Genomic DNA, 18566 nt, shown 5'->3' on the forward strand with positions numbered 1-18566 from the left:
TGTGCATGGAAAACGACATAGTGAATGGTTTTATGAGTTCTAAAGCTAACATAAATTACTCTTGTATTTTCCTATGTCAGGAAATAAAGATGGAGGAAGCTATGACCTACACAGGTATTCACATTTTTTTTATTCTCCCCCACAGCTTCTTTCCCAATAATTGCATGATCCAGCCATTTCAACTAATTTCTGTTCCTCACCATGCTGCACAGAGCAAAGTGTGGGTGCGTGCATGTGCTAACAGCATTCTCCACCATATTGTGTCGTTGGTTACAGATCTGTCATTTTGCTTTTAATCAGCTGACTGTCACAGCGGGATGTCTCTCAGAGCATTTACTCCCATGCGTGTTTGCTCATTAGATGATGCTTTTAAGCATGGATTGCTGTGAAAGGGGGGGAAAAAAATAGAATGACCCTTGGGAGCCCTGGGGAGAGTTTGGGAGAATTCTTTTCCCTTGTGGTGCTCACACATTGATTTGGTGGAGAGGCTTCATGGAAACCGGTTTAGAGATTTTTTACAAAGTATAATGAATGTCAAAGACCCGAGACCCAAAAAGGAGTAATGGGAAATTTAAGAGCATTCAAAAGCCGAAGTTGGAGGAAATAGAAGGAGCTTCCTTGTTAAGACTCCTTAATTAGAGTGGGTGGTGAAAGGCAGCAGTGATACGATTCCAAAGGCTCTGCAGGGTGGTGGTGAGTGAGGAGAAGGTGCTGGGTTGGGGACAGGGTACCTGGAGTCAAGCCCTACAGAGAGGTCTCAGCACAGCACAGAGACAATACCGCCTGACACACCCAAACTTCATAAACAGGCCTCAGCCCAGCCACCTTGTTCTCTCCAACCCCCACCCATCCCTCTTACCTCATGTTCAGTGAGGGGGTCCGACATGCCTGGTGGCCATGTCACAGGATCACCTGGCATCATCAGCCCTTGATATTTTTCCACTCTAAGCGTAGACCTTAGGTGGATTTGTCAGAAACGTGCAGTGTGGGCAGGAGGGGACTGTCCTGACCACCTCCACTGTGGGGAAACAGAGTCACAAGGAGTCAGCACCATAGTTGAGGAATCCATCAGAGGAACATGGGCTTCCTTGGTGCCATGCCAGGGAACCCTGTTTGCCCCACTGCCTCTCTCCAGCCTCCTGAGCTGTACTCTCAGATTCTTCCTTTTCCGGGGCACCTCACTGATCTGACCAGAAGCTAAACAACAGGAAAGGTGGCGGGGAAGATGTAAACAAATAATAAAACAAAGAAAGCTGGACTTCTGAGGATGTTTAATAACCATGTATGTATCTCTTCTTTTTCTCTTCTCTCCTGTCTTCTTCCCTTTCCTTGCTCTGCCCTCCCCCCCCCCCACCCTGACCCCACATCACCCCCAGCACACGTAGGACAGAGCAGAAGAACCCACCCTTAAGCTGGTCTCACCAGGGCTATGGGCTGACGAGGTAATATCCCACACACCAGCATTGTTTTGCCTGCTTCCCAGGGGCCACATTAAAACATTTCCAGAGTGTGACATTTTTAATGGACCTAACACTAGATATTGACTTTACGGTTATTTTATGATGCACTCAATTTTACAGCTAAGGGATTGTCAGTTGAGCTTTCTTTTACTTCTTGTCATGAACGAGGTAAAAGGGTATTAATAGGCTATTTAAGTCACCGGCCTGGTCAGAGCTGAGTCAGAGAGCTATTCTCCATCAAGTCATACCCGGCCAACTTTGAGATGAAGAATGTTTAACTGCACTCTGGTCCTGATTAAATGGCAAGCATCTGGGACTCTTCCTTCTCCCTTCTCTGCCACCCACCACTAAATCCGCCATTTGTGAGGCCATTTGTCAGAGCCTTGGTAACTCGTTGTTGACGGGGTCGCCTGAGACTGTGGCCGTTGAAAGCTAACATGTGCAAGGTGACAGAGTTACCCGTTGCCTCTTCCTCCCTAAATTCCTTCCCAAAGGACAGATAGGCGGACACTGTGTAACACGCAACGACTGGCACTTCCAGATCCTACCATTTCATGATGCGGGGGGCAAGCTGTCTTTTGGCCGACACCCACATTGCAGGCAAGAAATCCTGAAACAGGGCTACTGAGGGGCATTTGCCTGTCCCACTCGGGGACTCACTGGATACCCAAATGCAGTGTTTGACGTGGCCTCCCCTGCTCACTGCGCCCCGTTGGACTGAAGGGAACAGGTGTCGAAAAAGCCACCGTAGGTGTGGACTCACCGAAATGACTGTCTCAGATGGTGCTTACCGGGACACAGCCCTCCAGCGATGGCCCTCTTACCAGGTTTCAGAAGCCCCGATTCTCCAAGAAGATTCGGATTTTTTTTTTTTTTTTAGAAAACTAATTAAATGCATTTTCATATGAAATTTCATTATAAAAGACTTCGAGAAAAGTGATAGTAGCCAAACCTGAGGGATGTGAAATTTGAAAATTCAGCAGTCTTTCAGAAACGTTTCTCTCACACGAGATTGACTAAGGGCTTTTTGACTGCCTTCAATTCTGAGGATGTGGAAAAATTAATCTTTACATGTATTTGTTAAAGGGCCTTCCAAAGGCAAGTCTGTTCCCCGTTCAACTTCATATTTATTCTATTTACTTAGTGCCGTGGCATGCGCATGAGGCGGGGACAGGCTGCAACGCTTTGCTTACTCATACTGGTCATTTTCCAGTTAAGACAAGCACAGAGCAGGGGCACCACTCAGAAACCAGCCGCCATGACTCAGGAAGGAATTTTTGGCTTGAGTTGAAAGCCATCATTTCTGTGTTGCAAAATAGAATAGGATCAACAGGTTGAGGGGGTGTTTATTTTTCCCACTGCTTGTGAAAGCTGATGCTGCTGGCCTTTGATGGCCCAGAACTGCTCCTGGCAGCTGGGCTATGTGTCCATGGCAGGCAGCGTGGGGCCGGCCGTCGGTTCTGGGCAGCCTCGTGCTGGCAGGGCTGCTTCCTGACCCGTGTTCCACGCCCAGTAGACCGGCAGGCCACGCTGTGCTCCGTCCTTGGCACCCATGCTTCTGCCCACATTGCATTTACACTTTTTGACTCATCTGCCCTGTAGCCACAGCTCGCTGCTGGCAGATGGGTGTGGGCGACCTGGCTGCGTGTTAGGGGCTGATTAGTGCTGACGGGGCCGGTGTGCCTTGGGTTCAAATCCTGCCTCACTAGCAAGAAGTTGAGAATAGAGCCTGGCAAGCATCAAGCCCCAGCAATGATGGGTGCTATCAGTGAGGCGGGCGTGGATGCAAAACATTAACAGGAAGGAGACAGTGTTTGAAAGGGGATAGTGATATTATGATTCCAAAGGGTGTTACTCGACTTCATGAGACACAAAAAGAGATGCTCATCAGCACCACCCCCAGCTTCCTCATCACTCACTGCCAACCCAGAGCTCAGTCTTTTTTCTGAACTGCCTGAACGTACTGAAGGACAAAACCCAAACTTCACTTCCCGGCTCCGTGTTACTTTAAGGAAGCTTCAGCAGGTTCCGTTCTCTCTGTCACATCTCAGGACTCCATTTTATTTACTCATTTTCTCTCCATATTTTTTCCACTTCTGCTGAGAAATAATTGACATAGGTCACTGTGCACCCTATTTTATTTTTACGCTGCGCTTGCTTAGCTCTGTTGGACTTCTCTGTTTAAGGTGCTTGACCAAGAGTTGGGTTCAGGTCAGGGTTTGGGGTTAAAGGGATGGGAAGTGAGGCTGGCCTCCTAAGGTGATGGGGGCCTTAGGGTCAGAGTTGTTAGGACACGGATCAGAGGCGGGGTCGCCATATGCAGTGGACAGCTTGCACCCTGCCCAGAAGTGTGCCCTGGGGAGGTCGGGCAGCCACTGACATCCAGCCAGAACTCTGCTAGACAAGCCGTGCCAACTGGCGGGATAAGTTTTTCATCACACAACAGTGGCCACTTGGTCAGGATCAGGGGCAGGGGCAAGTCAGAATTAACCTAAGCTCCCAGAGGACGTCCAAAATTTTGTCTTTTCCAGGGGTGATTCTACACCTGGTGCCTTTCTTCTCTGTAAAAAAAGGAACAAAAGTGTTGCAGGACTCTAAGCCCCTACCCTCCAAACTGAGGAATATAATTTACCTTTAATTGGTTTCAAAATAGGAAAGATAAGAGGGGGAAAAGTTAATCCTCTTTCGTCCATTCAGTAAATAAATAAAGAAGGAAAGAATCCACATGACCACCTGTATGCAAGCCACTGCCTTGGAGGAGAACACGGTCAAGTATTATCATTACTGTTCAGAAAACAAAGTGTCCCAACAGGGGAAGAGATGATTCTGTAAGAGCCGTGTGGGGCCCCTAACCCAACCCCGAGGAATCCAGGGAAGCTTCCCAAGGAGGTGGCATTTCACGCTGCATGCTGAAGGCAATGCTGGCACCATCTAGAATGGGATATTGAGGAAAGAAAACCGGTCCAACTAGAAGGGACAGTTTGTGGGAAGGCAAGATCCATTCGGGGGACTGTGATCAATTCAATGGTAGTATAAGGGAATGGGAGGCGAGCAGAAGAGGTAAACAGAGCCAATTTCACAAAGAGTGCTATATGTCAGGTGACCACAGAATTTATCTTCCAAACAAGGATGCTTCCACCAGAGAGGGCATACTAAAAATAATTAAAATGGTCTATATTTGACATATGTATTTGCTGACCAATGATATGGTCAGTGGATTTATAAAATAATTGCATTTAAAAACTATTTTCTAAACTAAAATTTCAAAAGTTCTGGACAAATGCTAAACTGAACAGGATGCCAGTACAACAGATATAAACTGGGACCCTCGGCCAATCTAAACAATCTGATCACCCTGGTTACCTACTACCTCAAAGGATTGGGTTTTTGGGTTTTTTTGTGTTTTTTTTTTTTAATTTTTTTTTTAACGTTTATTTATTTTTGAGACAGAGAGAGACAGAGCATGAACGGGGGAGGGGCAGAGAGAGAAGGAGACACAGAATCGGAAGCAGGCTCTAGGCTCTGAGCCATCAGCCCAGAGCCCGACGCGGGGCTCGAACTCACAGACCGCGAGATTGTGACCTGAGCCGAAGTCGGACGCTCAACCTACTGAGCCACCCAGGCGCCCCTCGTTTTTTTTTTTAAGAGAAAGAGAGAGAGTGTGTGTATGCATGTGCGAGCAAGAGGGGCAGAGGGAGAGAGAGAATCCCAAGCAGGCTCCACACTCAGCACAGAGTCCACCACGGGGGTCATGACCTGAGTCACTTAACTGAGCCACCCAGGAGCCCCTTGCCCCTCCCCCCCCTGCTTTTTTTTTTTTTTTTTTTATAGGATTGGGTCTTTATCCTGAATGCAGTAAGGAGATATTCAAGAGTGTTAAACTGTGAGAAATAATATGGGAGGATCTGGGTCGATCAGATTAGGTAACATACATAGTTGTGAAGAGTCTTGTGGGCCTGCTTGCCCACAAGCTCTGGCTCAGTGGCCTCCCATTTGGGGGACAGTGTCTAACAGTATCACGTGACTTACCGTGCCCCTGCTCTCTTCTAAGTACTTTGCATATATTAAATCACTTACCCCTCACAATAGCTCTGTGAGGTCAGCACTGTTATCCCCATTTTATAGATTAAAAAATTGGATCTCAGAGAAACTCAGTAACTTTCCCAGGATTGTACAGCTGATAAATGATGGAGTAGGTAATCAACCCAAAGAGTCCGATTCTAGCCTGTGCTTTCAATCTCCATACTGTGCTGACTCTTTCAACAATTTAAACTTCTTTTTTTTTAACGTTTATTTATTTTTGAGACAGAGAGAGACAGAGCATGAACGGGGGAGGGTCAGAGAGAGGGAGACACAGAATCTGAAACAGGCTCCAGGCTCTGAGCTGTCAGCACAGAGCCCGACGCGGGGCTCGAACTCACGGACCGTGAGATCATGACCTGAGCCGAAGTCGGCTGCTTAACTGACTGAGCCACCCAGGCGCCCCAACAATTTAAACTTTTAACTGCACTTTCTCATCTGTAAAAATTTGCTAATAATATGCATATACAGAACAATATGTAAGGATTACATAGGCTGCAATCTGAAAAGTGCTTAGCACAAGTAAGCCCTGAATATATATTATTCTATGAACAGTGTTTTATAACAGAGTTGAATAGTGAGAGATATATCAAAGAACCCTAGAGTTTTGAAGGACATTTACCTTCACGTTAATGAGTAATAAAGTTAGCGGTTTTTTTACTAATCAAGGGCTAAGAAAGAGGGAAAATTATGTGCTTTTGTCCCAATAAGCAGGTATGTGCTTTTAATCAGCCATTGACTATACAAAGTCATTTGTCTATAGATAAATGACATAACTGACATTTATTGATAGTTCTATACTGTCTTCTTAGTTGAAGGTTTGTAGTCTTTTATTTGTAAAATAAATAGGTGTTCTTGCAAGTCATCAGTAAAACTAGTGCACTAGAAATCTTCCGTGCATAGCAAACAAAAAGGTATTTATGATTGGCTTTTAGTTACTTTGCAGGACCCTGAATTCATCAGAGGCTCTGAAATTTCAAAACCGAAAGCAAATTTTCAGGCAGCATGAAAGTCCTCCACAATACACACTGATTTGGCCCCAAATATTGGAAACTCTGTGCCTTCAGAAAAACATTCAAAGACAACACAGAAAAACAGGGAAGGGCTTCAGAGAAAAGAATGGCTACATTAGGGCAGATACCCTGTTCAGGCTCTCTCAATTTTGTAAATCAAATCAATGCCCTCAGAACTGAAACCTGGGAAGAGAATAGCCATATCAATGAACACATCCTTCCGGTTAGCAACGATCGGTAAAACTACAAAGCTTGTGAATTTCCAGTGGACCTCTTACAGTTTGCTGTTGGGCACAGGTACCGACATTCATCTACAGGCGTGATGTAGGCCTTCCCAACGTGCTTAGGATGAGAAGAGGAGGGTCACGAAAGGCTTTGCAGAGAGAATGATGTTCAAATTTAATTTTGAAGGCTGAGAGCTGACTCAGATGATGAGGCAGGGAAGCACATTCTAGGAAGAAATGCCAGTGCGGAAGAGAGAGAGAGCCTGGTGCTTTCAGGAAACTGCACTGTTTTGGCGAGGCTGTGGCAGAGATGATGTGGGGACAGCAGGCCGAAGGAGTGGGAGGCATCAGGCCCTCTCTGTAGAAACTATCCTTTCTGCTTCTCAGGACACTCCAGCAGCCTTTGTTGATTGTAACACCACTGCTCCAGGAAGAGTTCCAATGCCACGCATGTGTGATCTCTCCCACCCGCTCGTAGAGTGTGACATAATTACGTGGTCATGTTCTTAAAAGCAAATAAGTTGCCGTCTGGTAAGAAATGTGGCTCAGCTTGCAACCTGCATGTGGTTTTGAATTGCTGTTAGTGGTTTTGCCATCTTTGTATTTCCCAGATTGGATGAGAATCGCCTGGAACTTGAAATCATCTGCATTTATTTTGAAAATTCACTTGTCAGAACAAACCTATTCATCCGTTTCCTCCCTGAGTAAAGAACTTCAGAATGGCCCCCCGAAAGGAGCTCCTTTTGTGATAGGAGGACTGGTAGAAACCAGGACAGAAATGTGGAAAGCTTAGTTCTAAGGTCTAACAAGGTGTTCACTTTATATTTTGATACAATGTTACATTTACAGAAAACTTGCAAGAATAGTTCCAAGAAATTTTATCTCATTTGCCTTATTGTTTTCTCTTGCTCTCCGGCTCTTTCTCTGCATATACACACACGCTTCTTTTTTTCCTGAATCGTGCGTAATTTGCAGACATCATATACCTTTATCTGTAAGAGTTTTTGTACGTATTTCCCAAGAACAAAAACATTCCTACATAACTATTGTAAATTTATCAAAATCAGGCAATTTAACACTGATACAATACTATTATGTAATCCACAGTCCATATTCAAATATTGCCATTTGTCCCAGTACTGTCGTGTTTATGGGTTGGGGAGGATTTTGTTTTACTGGTCTGGGATCCAATCCAGAAACACACATTGTAGTAAACTGTCATGTCTCTTAAGTCTCTTTCCATCTGGGATAGTTCCTCAACCCTTCATTGCATTCATGACATTCTGAAGTGTACAGGCGAGTCGTTTTGTAAAATGTCCCTCAGCTGGGGTTTTTCTGATGTTTCCGCATGATTGGACTAAAATTGTGCATTCCTGACAGGAATACCACAGAAGGGGAAGTGTGCACTCAGGATATCTTACTGGAAGCTACGTGACATCTGTTTGGTGGTCTCACTTTTGATTACTCGGTGGAGGTGTTGTTTGCTAGGTTAATCCACTATGAGCCTACTATTTTTCCTTTTTTAATTAATAATTCATCCAGTACCTTTTGAGGAATCCATAATTCTTGCCTGAATCATTATGATGGCTGCAAAAGGATGATTTTTTCCAATTCTGTTTTTCTTGCTACATTTAAGTGGTACTCTACCATAGACAAGAGATTTCCCTTTTTCTTGTACATACGTACATATGTACGTAGGTATGTATGTATGTATTTATAGCAATAAGGATTCATAGATCCTCATTTTATCCCATGAATATCTTTTTGCTACCATTATTTATTTTGATGACCAGAATGTCCCAGTTTGGGCCAATGATGTTCCGTCAGGTGTGTCCCCATCACCTTTTGAGCACTTCACTGCTTCCTGGCCTAACACTATGTTCCAGGCTCACCTTGTATTTCACTCCTCTACCTCTGGAATCTGCCGTTTCTCCGAAGGACCCCAGTTCCTTTTAAGTGGGCAGCAGTGGCATCTGAACTAGGCTTGAGGTGCACAAAATTGATATGGAGGCATCTTTGTATGTAGACCCTCTGGGCGGACAGAGCTAAAATACATGTGCAGGTATATTGATAGCCACTCCTGTTTCTACAGATATGGAGATACGTGGGGACATAGCTATCTAGATACATTTAACATTGTATGTTTGTACTGATACCTCTAATTCTAGCTTAACAGCATAAGGTTCATTCTAGTCTTCCTAGTTTCTAAATAACTTCCTTTTGTTTAACATGCTTACAATTATTTATTTGTTTGTTTGTTTGTTTAATTATACTTTGTTAATAGTAGACTCTTTATTTTATTTTATTTTTCAGGAGTAGAACCCAGTGATTCGTCACTTACATACAACGCCCAGTGCTCATCCCAAAAAGTGTCATCCTTAATGCCCATCACCCATTTAGCCCATCCCCCCCGCCCCCCCCAGCAGCCCTCAGTTTGTTCTCTGTATTTAAGAGTCTCATATGGTTTGCCTCCCTCTCTGTTTTTATCTTAGTTTTCCCTCCCTTCCCCCATGTTCATCTGTTTTGTTTCTTAAATTCCACATATGGGTGAAATCATATATTTGTGTTTCTCTGACTGACTTCTTTTGTTTAACATAATACATCCTAGTTCCATCCACATTGTTGCCAATGGCAAGGTATCATTCTTTTTGATTGCCAAGTAATATTCCACATAAATGATAACATCCTTTTCCAGCAGTGAGAAGCCTAGTTTCCATTATCCTCAATGGATTAACTCACCTGTTAAATGCTACAGCACACGGAAAGCAATTTCAGAATTGCTAAATCATACTGCTGTAAACACAAACCTGCTAACCTGAGTTCAATATATTTTTTCAGTTCTTTCTGTCTTTAGAATGAGGGAAAATGGGTGGCTCAGTCAGTTAAGCGTCCAACTTTGGCTCAAGTCATGATCTCACAGTTCGTGGGTTCAAGCCCCACATCAGGCTCTGTGCTGACAGCTCGGAGCCTGGAGCCTGCTTCAGATTCTGTGTCTCCCTCTCTCTCTGCCCCTCCCCCATTCATGCTCTGTCTCTCTCTCCCAAAAATAAATAAACATTGAAAAAAATTTTTAAAAAGAGAGAGAAAATAGCACTGTGTTTGAAGTGACTCAGAATAGTTCTGTTTTCCCTTCTTCTTTATTTTAGTTATGTTACCCATTTGAAATACGGCAAGGTTTGTTTATTTCCATTTGCATTCCATTTTCGGTTCTATTTTTTCTCGTCATTGGTAGTTTAATTTTGTTTTTCAGTACATAATACTTCAGCGTCGTTCCAAAAGTCAAAACTGCCAAAAGCATGTGCAGAGAAATGTTAGTCCTTCCCACAGTCTCTTCCCACCCGTGCACGTATGTAGATAACCAATCTCATCAGTTTGTTTTACCTTCCTCCATTTCTGGTTGCAGTAGTAAGCAGGCGGTGATATTTTATTTCTCTTACTTTTTTACACCAAAGGTAGTGTACTATATATATTGTATTGCACTTAGTTTCTTTTTCACCTAAAATATTATTTTCACTTTAAAATATATCCTTTCCATCGGTTCATAGAAATTTTCCTACTCTCTTTTCACTTCTTCTTAGTAATTTGCTGTGTGTATGTACCATAATGTATTCAGCCACTCTTTTAAGTATGAGCATTTCAGTTCTCATATTTTGCAATTACAAATAGTGAGACAGTAAAGAGCCTTGTGCAAATATATTTCATATCGTTGAGGATATCTTCAGAGTAAATTCCTAGTTGCGGGATTACTGGGTCAAAGGTAAATGCCTATATGGATATATTAAATACTGCCGGATTTCCCTCCATATGGTTTGTACCATTTTGCATTCTCATCATCAGTGTACGAGGGTCTGCTTTCAACAGTTGTCAAGCTTTAAAATTATTTTTCCAACTGAATGAGAAAGAAAGGGTATCTCAGTATGGTTTGAATTTGTATTGCTCTTATTATGAGTAAAGTTGAACATGTTTTTGAAAGTTTAAAGGCCATTTTACTTGCTTTTATAGATTATCTGCTTGTGTCCTATGCCATTTTTCTATCTGGTTTTTGAAAGAATTATCAGGAAGAGTTTGCATCTTTCTGATGATGAGTCTTCTATCTAGGTACAAAAGCTGTCTTTCCACCTGGTTCAGTAAACTTCTAGGTCTTTCAGGAGCTTTTTATATTATCTCCTTATAGGTTTTGCACATTTCTTGTCAAGTGTATTCAGAAGTATTTTATCTTCTTTGTTACTGTTATGAATTGGGTTTTCCTCTCTCATCAAAACCTCTTTGTGATTATCATGTGTGTATATGAGGGCTATTGGTTTCTGTGTATTAATTTTGTATCCTGCTACTTTAAAAAATATTTTTATTTTTGAGTTAATCTTGTCATTGATTTTCTTGGGTTTTCCAGGTGTACCTGTCAGATATTTGCAAATAGAGATCGCTTTGCTTCCTTTCCTATTGGTTGTCTCTAATTGATTCCTCTTGTTGAATTGAATGAATGAATACTTCTAGTACAATGTTACCTTGTTTCTGATCTTAGTGAAAATGCTTTTAAGACTTCCTTTTGGGACGCCTCGCTGGCTCAGTCATTTAGCATCCGACTCTTGATTTTGGCTCAGGTCATGATCTCACATTTCGTGAGATTGAACCCCATGTCGTCGGGCTCTGCACTCACAGCACAGAGCCTGCTTGGGATCCTTTCTCTCCATCTGTCTCTGCCCCTCCTTCTCTCTCTCTCACTCTCTCTCTCTCTCAAAAACAAACTTTAAAAAAATATTTTTAAAAGAATTCCCTATTGAGAGGACAGATTTTAGGACTAAGTTAATACGTTTTTGTCATGTTAAGGAAATAGCCATTGACTTTTTTATTTTTTATTTTTTAGTGTTTTTATTGCTAATGAATGTTGAATTTGTCAAAAGCCTTTTCAGCATCAATGGAGATGCTCAAATAATTTTCTCTGTAGATCTTCCAGTAGGATATACTATATTAATGGATGGGCTATGAATGAACCAACCTTTCATTCCTAGAGTAAATTCTACTAGGTTATCATGTGTTATATTCTTAATATAATATTGATTTCTATGCTTTGAAACAATTCATACAGCATTCAGATTCTCTTTTCCTTGAAGGCTTGATAAAATTCTCCTGTGAAACAACATGGACCTGGTGCATCTTTGAGGATAGTTTCTTAATAATCTTTCTTTCCCTTCTTTGGAAATTGCTTTATCTAAGCTTTCTATTTATATTGGGTCAATTTCAATAAACTGCATTTTCCTGGGCAAGTACCTGTTTCATCTGGGTTTTCTAATTTATTTGCTTTAAGGTCTGCAAAGTAGTCTCTCTCATGCTTTGAGTTTTGTATATTTCAATGATTATTTCTCCCTTGTGATTTTTTTATTTTGTGTATTTGAATTTTCTCCCCTTTGTCTCAACTAGTTAAACTAGTGATCGTCTGCTTTGACGCTTCTTTAAAGAACCAGGATTTTGATTTATTAATGAGATATGTCATTCTTCTGTTCTCTACCTCATTAGTTTTTGCTTTCACCTTTATTATTTCCTTCCTGGTGCTTTCTTTTGATTTATATTGTTCTTTCTCCAGCTTTCTGAGTTTTGAGTTTGATTTATTTTTTCATGATAAAAGTGTTTAAGGCTATGAATGCTTAAAATGACACATAAGTATCATACTTGATGCATCATAAGTTCTAATACATAGTGTTTTCATGATCGTTTTTTTAAGTTTATTTATTTTGAAAGAGAGAGGAAGTGAGCACAAGCAGGGGAGGGGCAGAGAGATTGGGAGAGAGAGACAGACACAGAGAGAGAGAAAATCCCAGGCACAGCCAGACACAGGGCTCAAACTCACAAACCATGAGATCCTGATCTGAACTGAAATCCAGAGTCAGACACTTAACCGACTGAGCCACCAGGCACCCCGTTATCATTTTATTTTATTTTATTTTATTTCATTTCATTTCATTTTATTTCATTTTATTTTACTTTATATTTTATTTTACTTTATTTTATTTTTAATATAATTTATTGTCAAGTTAGCTAACATACAGTGTATATAGTGTGCTGTTGGTTTTGGGGGTAGATTCCCGTGGTTCATCGCTTACGTTCAACACCCAGTGCGCATCCCAACTAGTGCCCTCCTCAATGCCCATCACCTGTTTTCCCCTCTCCCCCGCCCCCCCATTATCATTTTTTAAATTCTGCACTTTTAGCTTTGTATTTTCCTTTTCACCCAGATGATGTTTGTCAGCTTCCAGATGAAAGAGCTCTCTTGTTGTTTTAATTTTATTAATTTCTAGTTTCATTGTATTATATCAAAGTGTTGTTTGTAATATTTCTATTTTACGCAACTTCCTGATGCATTTTCCGTGACCTAACACATAATCAAATAATGTGAATTTCTGTGTGTGTTCGACAAGGTATAACCTCTATCCTCGGAGTATACTGTTGGATACATTTGCATGAGAATTACCTGATTGATTATATATTTAGGTCTTCCAGATTCTTATTTATTTTTTGTCCATTTGGCCTCTCTTAGATTGAGTATCACTTATTATTATGTCTTTGTGTATTTCACTTTGCATCTTCTACGGGTAGTTTCTTCTAAATTTATAAAGGTGTTGCCCTTTATCCCCCCTCTTTGAAACTTTGTATGGTTTGTATTTTTGTCCTCTTGGTTGTCTTTGATCTTAAATGTTAGTAACGCCCCTAGTTCCTGCTTCTTACTTCATCTTTTATTATCAGTGGTCAGTTTTTAGTGTTGTTCTTTGGCTTCCAACTATTAGCTCTACCCTCAATGAGCTTCTTCTCTTTCAGTTTTTCTATCTTTCCTCCCGTGTTGAGTCACATTATTTTTACTTTGTCATAGAAAACGTATATATTATCTTTTGACCCTTCTACCTTTATTGTATCCTAAATCTGATAAATATATTAAATGCTCACCATCAACCCTTTTGCTGAAATTTCTCCGGTGATTTCTTGGTTGGATGTGAAGACTACTTACTCAAGATGAGCTGATATGTACAGTATTACCTGTGTTCTTACAATTTATTTCTGGAACTTTTTCTGTAGCCTTGATAATTGAAGAAGAGCTTGAATGGTTGTGAGATCCTTGATTCGTACTTGAATTTTTGACTTGAGATGGCTTTTCACATCCTGGGGTACTTGATGGAAAACACGCCGTTTACTTGGCAGCATTGTGTTGTGGTTTTTTCCACTTTATGGTCACTTTGGGCAGGGCGTTGGGCATTTTCATAAGATAATAGGTTTTGTTATTCTTAGTTTCTATTTTATGATAATTTTGTATAGATTTAGGCCGTTTTTATCAATCTCCTGGATTTCAAGTATTTATAAGATTTCTAGTTTAAGAGGCTCCTTTCTAGCATGTGTAACCAAATATACGTTCTTTTTACTTTTTTACTTTGTTATTATTTGGGAGTGGGAGTTGGGGAGGTTGTGTGTCTTCCAGTTTTTTCCTTCTCTTTTTTCTTACAGGATCTGAAATCCACCACCACCACCACCACCCCCCACCCGCCTCTTTCGCTGCCTTTTTTCTTTTATCACCCAGTTTCCAAAGGATGTTCCTTCTTGCCCTTTGTCCTTGACTCCCTGCCGCCAGGGCTCTCAGACTGCAGCCTCGATTCGCGCCCAGTTCTGAGTCTCTTCCTCGTTGTCTCCACCGCAGCTTTACCGGGACTTTTACAGTCTTTCCTACTTCAGGTTGACACTCTTTCCGGCGATGGTTTCAACTCAGCTCTTGGCTGCAACCTCATTTCCTTCTTCTCTCATCGCTACTGTTTTCCCAGGGCTCGTGCCCAAAGTGCGGCGTATAGCTCTGTTGACATTCGGTATTAACTTTTTTTTTGCTTACAGGTGGTTCGAAGATTACGTCATTTTTGATCTTTTAGTGATACGGAGAGTGTGGGTTTTGTGCAGTTTTTCTTATTGTCCCTGGTGATCCGTATTGCTTTGTGGCCAGTTCATCGCATTAATCCAGGCTGCCTCTTTCTAAATGGTACTCAGACACAAGAGAAAAGATGCTATTTTCCACAGGACTGTAGTCACCTTGGTGATGTAAAAAGATCTGAGAGAGGAAAAATTGGGGGCATTCTTTGTATACTATGAAAACCACCCAAAGATCATTTTATCTAGATATAGATATTTTAGGGGGAAAAAAAACTAATCAAAAACAGATTCAAATATTGGATTCCAAGAGTTTAATTGCTTCCATGTTTGTTTTTATACTGAGTGCCAGGGAGCATGCAAATATCGTCCTAAGCATCACCTAGTCCATGAAAACACTTTCAAACTCATCATTCACCCAGCAACCCTGTAGGTAGTAAAGGTTCTATCACACAACTATTCCCACATCTGACAGATGAGGGAGCAAGACTCAGAGAGCCTCGCTCACATGATGTCCCGGGTGCAGAGTTGACTTGAGTAGAGCCGGGAGTGAAATGTAAGCCTCCTGACTGATGGGGCCGTGCATTTCCGGCACTAACCACGCCTCGTCATGGAAGTTTGCATGTGTTTGAGCCTCTTTCTAATTTTTTGGTATTGTTCAATCGCTTCTGTAACCTAAGGCCACTCCTTGATAACGAATTACCAGGAGAAGATACTTTTTAGCACTGTATTTCAAATTGACTTGCCTTGGTAAAAAACAATGTAAGTTGCTTGTCCAGTAAGTGGGAAATCCTTTCTCCACTAACGATCCACCTTTGTCTCTCTTTTCACAGAGGACAGTTATGGGATGGATGGGAAGGCTAACCAGCCCAGCCTCGCTGCAGACGTCAACTGGCAAGGCCTGGAAGATTTATACAGTGTGAATGAAAGCATCTATGAGTACAGACAAAACTATAGACTTAGTCTGGTTGACTGGACTAATTACTTGAAGGATGTAGATAGAGTATTTGCACTGCTGAACAGCCACCATGAGCAAAATAAAACAAATAAGACTAAAACTGCTCAAAGCGATGGGTTCCCAGGTGGATCTGCTGAGCTCTCCGTGCCAGTAGAGATGGCCTCCGCGGAGTCAGATGATGACCCGAGTCGGATGGTTGGGGAAGCACCTCACGTGACCTTGCCAGCTGACCTTCGAACCCTGCATTTGAACCAACCAACATTCAGTCCAGAGACGAAACTTGAATGGAATAACGACATTCCAGAAGTTAGTCGTTTGAATTCTGAACACTGGAGAAATCATAAAACTGAAAAATGGATGGAGCACGAAGAGCTAAATCATCCCGAAACTGATTTCAGTGGCAACGGCATCCCAGAGTTGGTGCTCAAGCCCAGGCCTAGGCTGCAGCCCATTAGCAGGCAGCAGAAAGGACTTCCCCGGGTTGGTGGCCCAGGAGGTGTTTTTGAAGATCAGCTGTATCTTCCTGTGCATTCTGATGTTGATTCTGTTCATCGGACGATCAATACGTCTGCCCTGGAGCAGCCTATTAACTCCAGCAGCGTGAAAAGGATATTGAACAAGGTGAAGAATCACGAGACAGGCAGCTTACAGAGTCTAGAAGGCAGTGCCTCCTTTCCACTCTCCTCGGATTAGATGAAATTGTTACCTGACCCTAAACACAGTATTTTTTTAACTTTTTATTAGTAAACTAATAAAGGCAATCATGACAGCCAACATTCTGAGCTATCCTAGATACACATGTGCGAAGTTAGCATAGAAGTTAGCACACAGGCGAGCAGCAGGCACACAGGGATGCGGTGTTGTAACTCCCTATTTGTCAAGAGTAGAAATAAAGGTTGATTTGTGTTTATTTGAGGGAGATTAAAGCAGTATTATCTTTTGAAAGCCATAGGGACATGCCTATACGAATGTTATCCAATCAAGATGGCTAGAATTGTATCTCTCTGAGTTTCTAAAACGTGACATCCTCCGTGAATCTTTCAACCTGCTTCCCACTGCCTGCATCATGTGGTTTTGATTCCTTTTTAACCACTGGAATTTTTCGGTGCCATCATGTTCAATGATTTTGCACTTTGAGATCAGATTGCCATGTCTATTTGGTTAGTCTTTTTTTTCTTCCCAGAGGCTTTTCCTAGTCTCACTGCTTGCTCTCAGTGTGACCGTGGAGAGCCGACCCCAAGAATGACACACGGTATGGATCACATATTGTCTAGCATAAGCTCTTGCCAGAAAATATTGCATGCTTTTTCCTTGACTTGCTAAAATTGATTAGCAGAAAGGCATGGCTAACGATGTTGGCAGTGAAAATAAATAAATCAACAAAACAAAGATCGCTTGCTCTCTCTGTGCCTAGCCTCAAAGTGTTCATCATATGCTTAAGATTGCTAAATTTTTGTTATTTTACTAGCAGGATAAAAGGACTGAAGACTTTTTTTGTCATCTTGGTTTTCTTGACCTGGCTAATAAGCTAAAGTGTTGAGAAAATATACCTAGTTTTGAATTTATATAAGGAATCTTTTTCAATAAAACACACTCATGAATGTTTCATATTTTAAACACACCATAGGTGTTGTATGATTATTTTTAAGGCCTTCACCAAGTACGGATTTTTTTAAAGCGTAATTCAAGACTGCTTTTGAAATTCTGTATTCTTGAAAATATTCTTGTTATGTATTAGATTTTTAAATATCAGCAAAAGGATTACCTCATCGAGAGTTATCAGTTCCCTAGCCAACTTCCCAAACAGGTTTATTTTTTAGCTTAACAGTGATTTTCTTTTTATTTTTAGACCATTCAAATGCATAGGTAAATTATGTTTTCTTCAAGTGTTTAAGGTAAACTCTTTTAAAGAAAATTTAATATGTTATAGTTGAATCTTTGATAACTTTAAGTCTTTATCATAGACTCTGTACATATGTTAAAATTAACTAGCTCTTTATCAGATGTGTGTGTCACCAGCTGAATGACAGAAGAAACATATTTATGGTCATGAATGATGTGCTTTGTAAAAAGATTTCAAGTTATTAGGAAGCATACTGTGTTTTTTAATCTTGTGTAATATTCTGTGATACTTTTATAGAACAATTCTGGCTTCGGGAAAGTCTAGAAGCAATATTTCTTCAAATAAAAGGTGTTTAAACTTTACCTGTTTCAGAAAAATGAGCTTTCCAACTTTTTGTGGTATACACACTCTGTGCAAGTAAAATTGAGTCCTGATCTCAATGGACATGATTGAATATTAGCCATATCTGCAAAATTGCCCCAAAGTCAGTAGGTTCTAGAACATGCTCAGATTGATGATTCCAAAGTGGATTTGGCTCTGTGCTTCAGGGAGGATGTGACAGAGGCCACACAAGCGAGGCTTCCCCACTGTGCATCCTGGCCAGTGGCACAGAGTCAGAGCTTGGTTTAACTCTCTACTGTTGCCACCTTGAAATCTTCAATGATTTTTGAACAAGGAACCCCACCTTTCCATGTGTCACTGGACCCACAAATGATATAGCTGGCTCTGGGCAACACAAATAGAGTTTCTCAAAAGTGGGAGGACAGATCCACCAAAGGAAGTTTCAATTCATGGAGGACAGGACGGCGGACTCTGCTTTTTTTTTTTTTTAAGTTTATTTACTTTGAGAGAGACACATAGTGTGCAAGCAGGGAAAGAGCAGAGAGTGGGGGGCGGGGGGAGAGAGAGAATCGCAAGCAGGCTCCACACTGTCAGCACAGAGCCCGATGCAGGACTTGAACGCACAAACTGATAGCATGACCTGAGCTGAAACCAAGAGGCGGATGCTTAACCGACTGAGCCACCCAGGCGCCCTAAGGACCATGGACTTTGATCAAGACCTAACCAGTCTCCAATACCTCAAGTTTTTCC

The 18566-nt window shown here is 41.5% G+C and overlaps 1 protein-coding gene across 5 annotated transcripts in view; it reads left to right on the forward strand.

Moving 5' to 3' along the window:
• The window catches only part of SULF1 (sulfatase 1), a 177204-nt gene extending 159368 nt beyond the window's left edge, over positions 1-17836 (forward strand). For 3 of the 5 annotated variants that reach the window (XM_053896526.1, XM_053896524.1, XM_053896525.1), the window contains one exon: positions 15507-17836. In XM_053896526.1, coding sequence (XP_053752501.1) covers positions 15507-16324 — 818 coding nt within the window. In that variant the 3' untranslated portion in view covers positions 16325-17836. Of the gene's footprint in view, positions 1-80; positions 115-1376; positions 1443-15506 lie in introns of all 5 variants that reach the window. The other 2 variants (XM_053896527.1, XM_053896528.1) reach the window with 2 other exon arrangements.
• Positions 17837-18566: the final 730 nt, after the last annotated feature.

Source organism: Panthera pardus, unplaced genomic scaffold (assembly GCF_024362965.1).
Source record: "Panthera pardus isolate Hobbes unplaced genomic scaffold, ASM2436296v1 HiC_scaffold_7, whole genome shotgun sequence".
Classification (NCBI taxonomy): Eukaryota; Metazoa; Chordata; class Mammalia; order Carnivora; family Felidae; genus Panthera; species Panthera pardus.